This window comes from Symphalangus syndactylus, chromosome 12 (assembly GCF_028878055.3).
Source record: "Symphalangus syndactylus isolate Jambi chromosome 12, NHGRI_mSymSyn1-v2.1_pri, whole genome shotgun sequence".
NCBI lineage: Eukaryota > Metazoa > Chordata > Mammalia > Primates > Hylobatidae > Symphalangus > Symphalangus syndactylus.
In genome coordinates, this window is record NC_072441.2 from 131,877,273 (window position 1) to 131,893,453 (window position 16,181).

General features: G+C 41.5%; 1 protein-coding gene across 12 annotated transcripts in view; it reads right to left on the reverse strand.

Moving 5' to 3' along the window:
• The window catches only part of MAST2 (microtubule associated serine/threonine kinase 2), a 239,566-nt gene that overhangs the window by 205,577 nt on the left and 17,808 nt on the right, over positions 1–16,181 (reverse strand). For 11 of the 12 annotated variants that reach the window (XM_055255357.2, XM_063627595.1, XM_063627592.1 and 8 more), the window contains exons 2-3: positions 8,335–8,482; positions 3,333–3,475 (exon numbers count right to left, since the gene is read on the reverse strand). In XM_055255357.2, coding sequence (XP_055111332.1) covers positions 3,333–3,475; positions 8,335–8,482 — 291 coding nt within the window. Of the gene's footprint in view, positions 1–3,332; positions 3,476–8,334; positions 8,483–16,181 lie in introns of those variants that run through there. The other variant, XM_063627593.1, reaches the window with a different exon arrangement.

Consider the following 16,181-nt stretch of genomic DNA (forward strand, 5'->3'; position numbering starts at 1 on the left):
ACAATGAGGAGGTGATACCTGAAGAGCACAGTTTCTAAAGTAAAGAAAATATTCTTAAATTTACAGTGATGGCTGTACATGTCTGTGAAATACACCAAAAAATACTGACCTGTATACTTTAAGTGGGTGAATTACATCATATGTGAATTATATCTCAATAAACTGTTAATTTAAAAAAAAACATAATTCAGATTCAGGAATATTCTAGCTCACTTGGCCTAGGCTCCAGTAACATCCGTCCAGGAATCCCTTCTGCAACATACCACCTTAAACTGGAATACTCAGCTGTATAATGGTGGCAGTAGTTCTCAAAGAGGTACCTGTTAGAATCAGGGTAACACTTTAAAGAAAATACAGGCCAGGAGCAGTGGCTCACACCTGTAACCCCAGCACTGAGGGAGGCCAAGGCAGGTGGATCACTTTAGGTCAGCAGTTCAAGACCAGCCTGGCCAACATGGCGAAACCCCATCATTACTGAAAAGACAAAAAATAGCCAGGTGAGGTGGCACACGCCTGTAATCCCAGCTACTCACAAGGCATGAGAATTACTTGAACCCAGGAAGCAGAGGGTGCAGTGAGCTAAGATCATGACACTGCACTCCAAGGCAACAGAGGGAGAACCTGTCTCAAAAAAAAAAAAAAAAAAAAGAAAGAAAGAAAAGAAAATACAGATGCTTGTGACTAACCTCAGACATCTGGATCAAAATCTCTAGGAGGGTACACTCATCCATTTTTGCTTGCTTGTTTGTTTGTTTTAGGTTCCAGAGGTTAAAAGGGAAGTAGGCGAGGCTTTAATAGACATGTTGGGACCAAGTAGGAAAATCTCAATATGATCTTCACATTATTAGATGTTACTATTAAAATGATGTGGCCGGGTGCAGTGGCTCATGCCTGTAATCCCAGCACTTTGAGAGGCCAAGGCAGGTGGATCACTTGAGGTCAGGAGTTCGAGACCAGCCTGGCCAACATGGTGAAACCCCGTCTCTACTAAAAATACAAAAATTAGCCAGGTGTAGTGGTGCGCACCTGTAATCCCAGCTACTTGGGAGGCTGAGACAGGAGAATCACTTGAACCCAGGAGACAGAGGTTGCAGTGGGCCAAGATTACACCACTACACTCCAGCCTGGGCAACAGAGCGAGACTCGGTCTCAAAAAAAAAAAAAAATTGTAGTTATTTAGGAGAGTATCCTTCACCTTAGGAGAAATACTTAAGGATGGGGTATCGTAATTAGTCTGTGACTTGCTTTGAAATGCTTCGGGAAACAACACATACATACACACAGAAAAAACAAATATGGCAAAATGTACAAATTAGTCAGTCTAGGTAAAACTTACATGGGTGTTCACTGTACCATTCTTTCTATTTTTCTGCAGATTTGAAAATTTCAAAATAAAAAATTAAGGAGGTGGGAATTTTCACAAATGATCCTGATTCTCTCTGTGGCCTGAGAATCACAAACTTCGGTATTATCAGGATATCCTTTGATCCAAAAATTAGCCTCCCACCTGCTACACGAAGACATCCTCCCTGCTACTCCCGCTTCCCATATTGAACAAATGGACAAAACTTTCTGCTCCACATATGTTGACCCAAAAGGCTTATACCTTCGAGTGTAGATGAGACTTTAACAGTAACAAGTTTCTGTTCTTGTACCCTACAAATTAGTAGGTGCCTAGACCTACGGATAGAGGGAACAGTGTGAGATGAGCAGAAAGCCAGTGGGTGCCTTTGGTACAAAAGCAAGTTTGAGGGTAAAAGGGTATAATTTGTAACAACAGACAGAAACAAAGCAACCTGCCCAGGCTACACAGCTTTAATTTTGTAAGGCCCTGCCTATCACACAAAGCCTAGACAAACAAAAGGCTTTTTTTTCTTTTTTCAGACAAGGTCTCACTCTGTCGCCAGAGTGTGGTGGCACAATCACAGATCACTACAGCTTCAACTGCTCAGGCTCAAGTGATTATCCCACCTCAGCCTTCTGAGTAGCTGGGACTACAGGCACACCCCACCATCCTCAGCTAATTTTTTTTTATGATTATTATTATTTGTATAGACAAGGTCTCACTATGTTGCCCAAGCTAGTCTTGAACTCCTTGGCTCAAGCGATCCTCCTGCCTCAGACTCTCAGAGTGCAGGAATTAGAGACATAAGCCACTGCACCCGGCCCTCATTCTTATATATATACTTAAGTACCCATGACGTGCCAAACATGTTCCCTATCCTCATGTACTAAATATGTATACCACAGAGCTGTAAACCAAAGCAGCACAACTGTACCAGATTTAGAATCATTTCTATAAAAAGAATGTTCTTTCCCCGGAAAATTTACTCATTGAAGTTACAACTTTATAGAATCTTTTTCTTGACCCTCACTATATAATTAGTACCAGTGACACTGACAGCATAAGAGGGCAATCAAAATAGACTTAATTGGGCCAGGCACAGTGGCTCAAGCCTGTAATCCCAACACTTTGGGAGGCCGAGGTGGGCGGATCATGAGGTCAGGAGTTTAAGACCAGCCTGGCCAAAATGGTGAAACCCCGTCTCTACTAAAACCACAAAAACTAGCGGGGTATGGTGGCGGGTGCCTGTAATCCCAGCTACTTGGGAGGCTGAGGCAGGAGAATCGCTTGAACCTGGGAGACAGAGGTTGCAGTGAGCCGAGATTGCACTACAGCCTGGGCAACAGAGTGAGACTCCATCTCAAAAAAAAAAAAAAAAAAAAAAAAGACTCAATTAAAATTTCATTCTTAAGGCCGGGAGTGGTGGCCCACACCTGTAATCCCAGCACTTTGGGAGGCCGAGGCGGGTGGATCACTTAAAGTCAGGAGTTCAAGACCAGCCTAGCCAACACAGTGAAACCCCATCTCTACTAATAATACAAAAAAATTAGCCAGGGGTGGTGACACACACCTGTAATCCCAGCTACTCAGGAGGCTGAGGCAGAAGAATTGCTTGAACCCAAGAGGCAGCTGAGATCACACCACTGCACTCCAGCCTGGGTGATAAGAGCAAAAATCCGACTCAAAAAAAAAAAAAAAAAAAAAAAATTTCATTCTTAGCCTGATTCCATGACATGTACCTGTAGTCCCTGCTACTTGGAAGGCTGAGGCAATAGGAATACTACAGCCAAGGAGTTCGAAGTCAGCCTGGGCAACAAAACAAGACCCTATCTCTAAAACACATAACAATAAATTCATTCTCTTCCATATTTCATTTTGGGAAACTGAATTCTCCAAATCCTAAAAAGGAAAAAGAATAGATGTTGCAATGACAAATGACAATTATGGATTTTTTATAGAGCAAAACGCCACCTTTATGAACACTTACCAGGCCAGCAGTAAGAGAAGGTGCAGATTGTCCAAGGGACTGGTTTCTCATTCGAACCAGGTTTGATGCTTCTCCTGACGACTGCCAAGTCACCTGTCCCACACTGCTATGTACACTGCTGGACAAAGGGAGCAGCTGCTTACCTTCAAATACAAGGTTTGGAAAATATACATGTAATTATTTATTGATAAACGAATGAAAAAATACAAATACGGTGATACCAAGTGGATAAAATCATACTGATACAAAGTAAAATTGTTCACATCCATTTTAGAATCTATTAAAATTTCCAACTATCCATTAAAAATTGTGACTGTCTTGGTAGTGACGATAATGGCAAGTGGAACACTGAAATGGATTAACTATTTTATGTTCTCTATAATATTCACCACATGCCAGCCTCCCACTCTAACACCCAAACTAGCAGTCTAGGAGTTTTCCAATCCCTTCTAGCCTACATAGTTTCTCATTAACTCAGTGTAACATTAGAGATGCAAGTTTCCAGCAGGCAAACAATGAACCTATTCTGCTCTCACTAGACTCCATGTGCTCAGTTCAGGTTTACTGTCTGGCTTAATCTCAGTGAAAGAGAGTCACTTATAAAGACCGAGTACAGAGAATTCCAATGACTTTTGTTTTTTGTTTTTTTTGAGACAGAGTGTCACTCACTGTCACCCAGGCTGGAGTGTAGTGGTGTGATCACAGCTCACTTCAACCTCTGCCTCCCAGGCTCAAGCGATTCTCCTGCCTCAGCCTCCTGAGTAGCTGGGACTACAGGCATGCGCCACCACACCTGGCTGATGTTTTGTATTTTTAGTAGAGATGGGGTTTTGCCATGTTAGCCAGGCGGGTCTCCAACTCCTGACCTCAGGTGATGTGCCCGCCTTGGCCTCCCATAGTACTGGGATTACAGGCATGAGCCACCGCGCCAGGCCTGCAATGACTTTATAAATGAGGTGAAGGTCTCATTTCTCCCCTTCTTCCCACCATTCTTCACACTTTTGCTTGTGATCTAACCAACAAAAATGTGTTCATGTCATTTCCTTCCTTAAAAGCCTCTGAGGGCTCCTTACTATTTGAAGATATTATGCCAGACATTTTGGCATATTAAAAAGACCCTCCATAAATCCAGATTATCTTTCTGGTCTCATCTCCTTCGACTCTTTTCCACACTTACTCACTCACTCAACTTCAATATTATGCCCTGCACTTTCCCTTGGCTTTATCATGATCACTCAACTTACTTGAAAACCCTTCCTGTGCCTGGCAAAATCTTAGTCATGAAAATACCCAATGTAGTAAAGATGTGAAGAAAGGGCTTGGGGGATATTTTTGTTTTTGCTGCCAACAAAATATGATACTATTCATTTGGAGAACAATTTAGCAAAGCTAACCGTAGAAGAAAATTAAGACACAGAAGAAAGTAAAAATTAAGAAAGACTTCAGAACAGGTGTTGTGGCTCACATATGTAATCCCAGAATTTTGGGAGGCCGAAGCAGGAGGATCACTTGAGCCCAAGAGTTCAAGACCAGCCTCGGCTACATAGCAAGACCTCATCTCAAGAAAAAAAAAAAAAATTAGCCAGGCATGGTGGTGTGTGCCTGTGGTCCTAGATACTCAGGAGGCTGAGGAGAAGGGGGGAGGATCACCTGAGCTCAGGTGGTCAAGGCTTCAGTGAGCCATGGTCATGTCACTGCACTTTAGGCTGGGAAACAGAATGAGAAGCTGTCTCAAAAATTTTTTTAAAAAAAGGAAAGATTTCACTTTGACATAATGCATGTTTTTGTAGTGACATTTTTTATAACTAGCATGTTTTACTAGAAAATTACAATATATTTTTAAAATCTAGTTAAGTTTTCAAGTCTCAAATGTACCTTTTACTGGAAAGTCTTTCCATAAAGCCCTCCATAAAAAAAAAAAAATGACGATGATGACGGTGTTCTGCTCAAAACTTCCATAAGCCCAGAGTAGAGCCTGACTGCCTTCTTTCCTTCACTCTGCAAATGTGCATTTCTCCAGATGACCTGCCTACTTCTCACCTATTAATTCTAAAGGAAAGTCAGCTTAACTTATCCTATTTACACAAAGATTACTATCATCTCTCTCTTCAAAATAAAGGCCTGTTGGGAAAGAGGCTTACACACTGTAGAAGAAACCTATTTGAGTATACACCAGTAAAGACTGAAGCATACCGCAGACTGCCAAGAACTTGAGGAAAATAAACAAAACAGAAGGAACAACATAAACAAACAGAATAACAAGCAGCTCTTTAGTAAATAAATAACACAGAAAAAAAGAAAACCTCTTAAAAATTCTAATTACTATTCTTATAATAATTCAAGATGCTATTGCATAAAACATTCTCAGTTAAAGATGGCAGACCAAGCATATGCTTTTATCTTTTGTCCTCCAGGAAACACCATAAAAATGAGACAAAAGAAGTAACCTGGGCAGGGCGTAGTGGCTCCCACCTGTAATCCCAGCACTTTGGGAGGCCGAGGCAGGCGGATCACGAGGTCAAGAGATTGAGACCATTCTGACCAACATAGTAAAACCCCGTCTCTACTAAAAATACAAAAATTAGCTGGGTGTAGTGGCATGGCACCTGTAGTCCCAGCTACTCGGGAGGCTGAGGCAGGAGAATCGCTTGAACCAGGGAGGCAGAGGTTGCAGTGAGTCGAGATCGCGCCACTGCACTCCAGCCTGGTGACAGAGTAAGACTCCGTCAAAAATAAATAAATAAATAAAAATCAAAAGTAAGCAAACAAAGGCCATAATGACAGAAACGGACAGACACTGATAACGAGGGGGTAAAAAAACTGTGGGGAAATCTAAAGCAGATAGGTGGATTATAACCAATGCAACTGGGCAAAGAAAGGTATAAGCTATAGTAAGCATGGAGGGGATTGCAATTAAGTGGAGTATCTGGCCTGGCCTGGTGGCTCAGGTGTATAATCCCAGCTCTTTGGGAGGCCGAGGCAGGACTGCTTGAGCTCAGGAGTTCAAGACCAGCCTGGGCAACATGGTGAAACCCCCTCTTTACTAAAAATACAAAAATTAGCTGGGTGTGGCGGTGCACACCTGCAGTCCTACCTACTTAAGAGACTGAGGTGGGAGGATCACTTGAGCCCAGAAGGCAGAGGTTGCAGTGAGCTGAGATCACACCACTATACTCCAGCCTGGGTGACAGAGGAGGCCCTGTCTCAAAAAAAAGTGAGGTATCATCTGCCCTGCAAACTCTTAGACTGAGCACTCAGAAATGAAAAGCACCCCAAAAGTCATAAAGTAAGACACAGGCTGAAATCAGATAAATGGAAAATTCCATAAAAAGAACAGTCACACACAACCACATTTCAACAATGTACCCAGTAGCCATGCAATTACCTCACAGGATAAAAGGGATTTAGCATCTTAGAACAAAACACTGAATACTCTGGTTGTTAGGTGCTCAAAAGAAAGAGTTGATCCAGGTAAGAAAACTTTACTTTTTTTTGTTTTGCTTTGTTTTGGAGACAGAGTTTCGCTCTGTCGCCCAGGCTGGAGTGTAATGATGCTCGCTCAGCCTCCACCTCCCAGGTTCAAGCGATTCTTGTGCCTCAGCCTCCGGAGTGGCTGGGATCACAGGCACATACCACCATGCCCGGCTAATCTTTGTATTTTTAGTAGAGACGGGGTTTTGCCATGTTGGCCAGGCTGGTGTTGAACTCCTGACCTCAGGTGATCTGCCTGCCTCGGTCTCCCAAAGTGCTGCGATTACAGGCATGAGCCACCACACCCAGCCACATTTTTAAATCAAAAATCTAATTTACTCATGACAATCAGAAGATAATCACATCCCAGCTAGGCATGGTGGCTCACCTCCCGTCTGTAATCCCAGCACTTTGGGAAGCCAAGGCTGGCGGATCACCTGAAGTGAGGAGTTCAAGAGCAGCCTGGCCAACATGGTGAAACCTTGTCTCTACTAAAAATAAAAAAACTAGCCAGGCATGGTGGTGCGCGCCTGTGATCCCAGCTACTCAGGAGGCTGAAGCAAGAGAATCGCTTGAACCTGGGAGGTAGAGGTTGCAGTGAGCAGACATCATGCCACTAAACTCCAGCCTGGGCAGTAAAGTGAGACTGTGTCTCAAAAAAAAAAAGAAAAGATAATCACATCCTTTTAAAAAAAAGAGGAGAATGTTATGAAAAACCAAACAAGAAATGGCTCTATGTAACTAAATATATGACCAGCAAAAATAAAAATTTAAATATAAGAGGCTGGGCATGGTGGCTCACGCCTCTAATCCCAGCACTATGGGAGGCTGAGGCAGGCAGATCACAAGGTCAGGAGATCGAGACCATCCTGGCTAACACAGTGAAACCCCATCTCGACTAAAAATACAAAAAATTAGCCGGGCGTGGTGGCGGATGCCTGTATTCCCAGCTACTCGGGAGGCTGAGGCAGGAGAATGGCATGAACCCGGGAGGCGGAGCTTGCAGTGAGCCGAGATCGCACCACTGCACTCCAGCCTAGGCTACAGAGCGAGACTCCATCTCAAAAAAAAAAAAAAGAAAAGAAAAGAATTATGCCACAATGTACAATGTAATTGCTTCCTTTTGTACTGTGACTTCTTCGTATAATTTTTTTCCCCTGAATTTTTTAAGTCTTTTCTTTGAAGGAGGTAGAGGCCACTATGAGCTTTAGGTTTTGAGAATGAAGAAAAAAAGAAAATCTACAGCAGCAAAGAATGTAAAGTTTACAGAAATGAGCAGAGAGCAAAAATCAGAATAAGAGAGAGTGACCAGTAGTGGTGATCAACCAAGAAATACCTATCAGGTCCTGCAGGTTAGCAATCAGAGATTCCATGAGGAAGAAGTAAGGAGAGGAAGACAGCCTTACCATAAATGTTCTACACAAGACTACTACCAGAGAAGAAACTGTCAAGATGCCAATTCAATTAATATACCCTTAAATATTGACCACATGGTCCCACATTTCTTAAAGCAACAAGATCAGATATTTACCCGACAGAGAGCTGGCCAGGTTTCCTCTCCATAACTTACAATCATCCTGACTCAGTTGTCGCTGAAGTTTAACTTTTCCAGTGGATGAAAATATGTCAGGATTACTGAGTTTCCTGAAGAGCAGGGGACTAAGTCCAGTTACTACATCCTTCAAAGAGAAAAAGAGTAAAACATGAGTCTTTAATATCTCCTCTGAAGTATAAAAACTTTATATTAAACATCTCTACAGCATTCACTACAGTTTAAAAGTGCCAACATATTATACTTCCCCCTCCATAGCTAAAACCAGAATCATATTTCTTAGTAAAAGCTGGGTATGCTGTAAAGGACACAGGACATTGATTATTAAAATGCCAAAGGAAAAATAGGTGAGAAGGGTCATGGGATGACAGACATTTTGACAGGATATAGTATTCATAATGAGTACACTTCTTAGTTAAGTTTATTTATGTTTATCCTTTTATTCATACCCTTCCTATATCCAATAAAGAAAAGCATATTTTAGTTTAAAAAAAATCATTAAATGGTAGACTTTACCTGGCATACAAAGTCAGAAATACCTCTAACATTCAATTAATGCTAAAATTAATATTAGGGCTTTCTTTATATGCCTGTAAGAGGAGCTAAATACAGATTTGCAAAGAAAAAGTATAAAAGTACTATGAAAAAATACAGGCAATATGAAACATTGACAGAACCTTCCCATTCCACTCCAACGCCTCTTTCTCCTCATTCAGTAAGCAGTGTCCAATAATATCATCAACATGTAGACATTTTTAAGCCAACACCCACCTAATCAGGAGTATTATAATAAATAAGAAACTTTTGAAAAAAATCAGCCCAATGAGATATATCCATTATATGTCAATGAAGGAAGCTATAACAAATACAGATAAGTAACACATCAAACTGATCTAGACAGTACAGAGACAAGAACCATTACAGAATAACTGGGCCGGGTGCAGTAGCTCACACCTATAATCCCAGCACTTTGGGAGTCTGAGGCAGGAGGATCATGAGGTCAGGAGTTCAAGACCAGCCTGGCCAAGATGATGAAACCCTGTCTCTACTAAAAATACAAAAATTAGCCAGGCATGGTGGCAGGTACCTGTAACCCCAGCTTACTCGGGAGGCTAAGACAGAGAATTGCTTGAACCCAGAAGGCAGAGGTTGCAGTGAACCAAGATCATGCCACTGCACTCCAGCCTGGGCAACAGAGCGAGACTCCGTCTCAAAAAAAAAAAAAAAAAAAAAGAGAATAACTGACCCCATGTCACCTGCCATTTGAAAAACAAGCTTCAAGTAACTGGCACCATAGCAATACTAAAAGCCACAAGGGGCAAAAAAGGAGGAAATTTCCAGTTCTCTAAGATTAAAAAAAAAAAAAAAAAAAAAAGAAAAAGAAAAAAACAAATTCTTTTTTTTTTTTTTTTGAGACAGAGTCTTGTGCTGTCGCCCAGGCTGGAGTGCAGTGGCGTGATCTCGGCTCACTCCAAGTTCCACCTCCCAGGTTCACACCATTCTCCTGCCTCAGCCTCCCGAGTAGCTGGGACTACAGGTGCCCGCCACCATGCCCGGCTAATTTTTTGTATTTTTAGTAGAGATGGGGTTTCACCATGTTAGCCAGGATGGTCTCGATCTCCTGACCTCGTGATCCACCCGCCTCGGCCTCCCAAAGTGCTGGGATTACAGGTGTGAGCCACCGTGCCCGGCTTGAAAAAACAAATTCTGTACAGTTATATATTGTGATTAGTGAGTTCAAAAAAATGGGAAAGTACTAATATCGGTTGGTGGTGACTATCCAAAACATGATTTACAAATGCCCAAACATAAAAAGAAGAGTCAAGTTGGTGAAGAAAAATACCTGAAAAGAAGAAAAAGACAATTTCAAAACATAGTGGTAAGTGAATAAAAGGATAAAGGAAGATATTGAGGCACTGAATCAAACAGTTGATGTGTCCAGGCACCTAACTGTAGTAGGACTGAGCAGTGAGACAGGGTGAACAGGAAATAGAACTTAATGCAAAAACAGCAGGTAGCAAGGGAACAGCTTGTATTTGCACTATTTGGCATGTCAAGGATGAAACAGTACCCATGGATCAAGGAGAAACCAGGGAAGGAAGCAGAGTTTGGACTAATGCTGGTAACCCATTAAAGAGAGTTGGTCACTCACAAAGGTGACAAGCACAGCAAGAAGCTCTAGGTAGAGAGAACTGAGGAGGCCTTGGAAGACATCAAGCTAAAGTGGATATCCTCTATGAAGGCAATGTGGAGAGGGAAAGATCCTATCCCAAAAAAACTTACAACCAGCTGCACGGGAGAACCAGCAATTTGGATGCCTGCTACACCGTATGGATGAATAATCCATCTTAGCCAGAGAAAGAACAATCAAGAAAGAATTTGATCAGAACCAATTAAGAGAAACACATATACTTTTCAATTTCCCTATTCCCTCCCAGAAGACACCAAAGGAAAGAAACCAGAAAACAGAGGAGAGAAGAAAGAGAGGATCACACCCCTTCTTAATGCAAGTCTCTTCAAATCAAAACCTGGCAAAGGAAAGGAAATATAAATTAAATATGAAATCTGAACTTTTAAGATAGGATTTTTAACTTTTACTGAAGTACATTACTCATTTTAGAAAAGTACACATACCTAAGCATAGAACTCAATGAATTTTCACAAATTGAACATACCCACTAAGCAGCATCAAGATTAAAACATTGAAAATAGCCAGGCACGGTGGCTCATGCCTGTAATCCCAGAACTTTGGGAGGCTGAGGTGGGCGGATCATTTGAGGTCAGGAGTTCAAGGCCAGCCTGGCCAACATGGCAAAATCCCATCTCTACTAAAAATACAAAAATTAGCTGGGTGTGATGGCACGTGCCTGTAATCCCAGCTACTTGGGAGGCTGAGGCACAAGAATCGTGTGAACCTGGGAGGCGGAGGTTGCAGTGAGCAGAAATCACACCATTGCACTCCAGCCTGGGTGACAGAGCAACACTCTGTCACAAAAAAAAAAAAAAAAAAAAAAAAAAAGGTGAAATAATACATGAATATGGGAATTCTAGAAGAGAAGGGGGCAGTAAGAACATGTGAAGAGGCCGGGCGCCATGGCTCACACCTGTAATCCCAGCACTTTGAGAGGCCAAGGTGCAAGGTGGGCAGATCATGAGGTTAGGAGTTTGAGACCAGCCTGGCCAACACGGTGAAACCCCATCTCTAATAAAAATACAAAAATCAGCTGGCGTGGTGGTGCATACCTGTAGTTCCAGCTACTCGGGAGGCTGAGGCACAGTTATCACTTGAACCCAAGAGGCGGAGGTTGCAGCGAGCCAAGATCCTGCCACTGCACTCCAGCCTGGGTAACAGAACGAGACTCTGTCTCAAAAAAAAAAAAAAAAAAATGAAAAAATAACATACCAAAACTTCCCAAATGTGATGACAGATAAAAATCTACACATCCAAGAAGCTCCGTGACTTTTAAGCAGGCTAAATTCAAAAAGGTTCATATGGAGACACATGATAACCAAACTGCCAAAGCCAATGGCAAAGAAAGAATATTCAAAGCAGCAAGAGAAAAGCAACTTGTCAAATACAGGAGATCCTCAATCAGACGAACAGCTCATATTTCATCAGAACTGTGGAGTCCAGAAGTGAGTAGGATGACATACAGAATTCTATCTTTTTTTTTTTTTTTTTTTTTTTTTTTTTTGAGACGGAGTCTCGCTCTGTTGCCCAGGCTGGAGTGCAGTGGCGCAGTCTTGGCTCACTGCAAGCTCCGCCTCCCGGGTTCACGCCATTCTCCCGTCTCAGCCTCTCCGAGTAGCTGGGACTACAGGCGCCCGCCACCACGCCCGGCTAATTTTTTGTAGTTTTAGTAGAGACGGGGTTTCACCGTGGTCTCGATCTCCTGACCTCGTGATCCGCCCGCCTCGGCCTCCCAAAGTGCTGGGATTACAAGCGTGAGCCACCGCGCCCGGCCCAGAATTCTATCTTGAGCATAACTGTCCTTCAAAAATGAGGAAAAAATAAAAGCTGGGTGCAGTGGCTCATGCCTGTAATCCCAACACTCTGGGAGGCCAAGGCAGGCAGGTCGCTTGAGCCCAGGAGTTTGAGATCAGCCTGAGCAACATGGCGAAACCCTGTCTCTCCAAAACACACAAAAGTTAGCCGGGCATGGTGACATGCGCCTGTGTTCCCAGCTGCTCAGGAGGATGAGGCAAGAAAATTGCTTGAGCCCAGGAGGTCAACATTGCAGTGAGCCAAGATCGCACCACTACACTCCAGCCTGGGAAACAGAGCAAGACTCCAGCTCAAAAAAAAAAAGAGAAAAAGAGAAATCGAGGCATTTTGATTAAGAAAAAAAAGCAGACAGAGTCCATCACCACTACATATGTTCTACATCAAATCCTAAAAGGCATCTTCAAGTTGAAATGAAAGGATACTAAACAGAAACTTAAAGCCATCTGAAAAAATGAAGATCCAAAAAAAATAAATAAATAAAGATCCCCAGCAAAGGTAACTATATGGACAAATAACACAGCCAGTATTGTTCTATTTTTGTTTTTTAGCTCCACTTTTTTTCCCTATATGACTTAAAAGACAAAAGCATTAAAAAAATTATAAATCTATGATATTTAGCACACAATGAATAAAGATGTAATCTGCCACAGAAACAACATATCAAGGAAATGGAGCTATACAGGAATACAGTTTTTGTATACTACTGAAGTTAAACTGGTACCATTTCAAACTAGACTGTTATAAATTTAGTATGTTACATGTAATCCCCATAGCAACCAAAATAAAATCCTAAAAAACACACACAAAAGGAAGTGAGAAAAGATCGCCTTGATCCAGTTTTGCTTTGGTTGCCTCTGCATGTGGGGTATTTAATTGCTCAAGAAATTTTTGCCCAAACCAATGTCCTAGCAAGTTTCCCCAAAGTTTTCTTTTAGTAGTTTCAGAGTTTGAAGTTTAAGATTTAAATATTTAATACATTTTTATTTGATTTTTGTATATGGGAAGAGATAGGGATCTAGTTTCACTCTTCTGCATGTAGATACCTGCATACAGATTTCCAGTTTTCCGAGAACCATTTATTGTACAGACTGTCCTTTTACCAAAGTATGTTCTTGGCACCTCTGTCAAAAACCAGTTCACTGTAAATGTATGGATTTATTAATGGTTTCTCTATTCTGTTCCATTGGTCTATGTTTGTTTTTATGTCAGTACCATGCTGTTTTGGTTACCATACCTTTTTAGTATCATTTCAAGTCAGGTAATGTGATTTCTCCAGTTTTCTTCTTTATGTTGAAGACAGCTTTGGCTATTCTGAGTCTTCTGTGGTTCCACATAAATTTTAGAATTGTTTTTTCTATTTCTGTGGAGAATGTCATTGGTATTTTGAATATGGATTGTATTGAATCTTTAGATTGCTTTGGGTACTATGGACATTTTAATAGTGATTTTTCCAATCCATGAACATGAAATATCTTTTCATTTTTTTAATGTCCTCTTCAATTTCTTGCATCAGTGTTTAAAGATCTCTCCATTAGAGAGATCTTTCATCTCTTTGGTTAATTCCTAGGTATTTTATTTGCAGCTATTGTAAATGGGGTTACTTTCTTGATTTTTTTCAGATAATGTTCACTGTTGGCATACAGAAACACTACTGATCTCTGTGTGTTGACTTTGGAACCGGCAACTTTACTGAATTTATCAGTTCTAATAGTTTTTTGGTGAAGTCTTTAAGCTTTTGCCAAATATAAGATCACATCATCTGCAAACAAGGATAATTTGACTTCTTTTCCAATTTGGATACCCTTTATTTCTTTTTCTTGTCTCATTACCATAGTTAAGACTTCCAGTACTATTAGGTTGGTACAAACGTAATTGCAGTGTTTGCATGGTTAGAATCTGTCATCTGATACTGGAATACATTCTCTTTTTCTTTCTTTTTTTTTTTGAGACAGACTTTTGCTGTTGTTGCCCAGTCTGGAGTGCAATGGCGCGATCTCGGCTTACTGCAACCTCCGCCTCCTGGGTTCAAGCGATTCTTCTGCCTCAGCCTCCCAAGTAGCTGGGATTACAGGTGTGCACCACCATGCCTGGCTAATTTTGTATTTTTAGTAGAGACAAGGTTTCGCCATGTTGGTCAGGCTGGTCTCAAACTCCTGAACTCTGGTGATCCACCCACCTCAGCTTCCCAAAGTGCTGGGATTACAGGCGTGAACCACTGTGCCCGGTCTTGGAATAAATTCTTAAATAAATGTCATTATATTATGTATCATTTTAATGTGCATTTTTTGTTTTATGTTTTTTGGCTAGAGACTTATTTACTTGCTGTTTATGTTTTAGACTATGGGAATGAAGTTAGATAAAAAGCAAATTTGAGCGATTTTTGAATAAGTTCAAAATGGGTCGTAAAGCAAAGGAGACAACTCACAACATCAACAATGCATTTGGATAGGAACTGCTAACAACTGTACAGTGCAGTGGTGGTTCAAGAAGTTTTGCAAAGGAGGCGAGCCTTGAAGGTGAGGAGTGTAGTGGCCGACCATCGGAAGTTCACAACGACCAATTGTGAGCAATCATCGAAGGTGATCCTCTTAGAACTACACAACAAGTTGCCAAAGAAGTCAACATCGACCATCCTACAGTCATTTGGCATTTGAAGCAAATCGAAAAGGTGAAAAAGCTCGTTAAGTGGGTGCCTCATGAGCTGAGTGAAAATCAAAAAAATCATCATTTTGAAGTGTCATCTTCTCTTTTTCTACAGAACAAGGAGCCATTTCTCAATCACATGGTGACATGCAAGGAAAAGTGGACTTTATACGACAACCTGTGACAACCAGCTCAGTGGCTGGACTGAGAAGAAGCTCCAAAGCACTTCCCAAAGCCAAACTTGCATCAAATAAAGGTCACGGTCACTGTTTGGTGGTCTGCTGTCAGTCTGATCCACTACAGCTTCCTGAACCCCAGTGAAAGCATAACATCTGAGAAGTATGCTCAGCAATCTCAATGAGATGCACCAAAAACTGCAACTCCTGACGCCAGCATTGGTCAACAAAAAGGACCCAGTTCTCCACAACAACACCCAACTGCACATCACACAACCAAGCTTCAACAGGTGAACGAATCGGGCTACAAAGTTTTCCCTCCTGCCATATTCACCTAACCTCTCACCAACCAACTACCACTTCTTCAAGCATCTCAACAACGTTTTGCAGAGAAAACATTTCCATGACCAGCAGGATGCAGAACATTCTTTCCAAGAGTTCGTCAAATCCCAAAGCATGGATTTTTACACAACAAGAACAAACATTTCTCATTGGCAAAAATGTGTTGATTGTAGTGGTTCCTATTTTGATTAATAAAGATGTGTTTGAGCCTAGTTACAATGATTTAAAATTCACAGTCCAAAACCACAATTACTTTTGCAACAACCTAATACCATACTGTCTATGTCTAGAAAAGTTGTTAGTTATTATTCTTGATCAATTCATCTTTTCATGATATGAGTCATTTATACACCATAATTATTGTTATTAATACAGTATTCTGTGTTTTTCTGTGTACTTACTATTACCAGTTTTGTACCTTCAGATGATTTCTTTTTTTTTTTTTTTTTTTTTTTGAGACGGAGTCTTGCTCTGTCACCCAGGCTGGAGTGCAGTGGCGCGATCTCGGCTCACTGCAAGCTCCGCCTCCCGGGTTCACGCCATTCTCCTGCCTCAGCCTCTCCGAGTAGCTGGGACTACAGGCGCCCGCCACCACGCCCGGCTAATTTTTTGTATTTTTGGTAGAGACGGGATTTCACCGTGGTCTCGATCTCCTGACC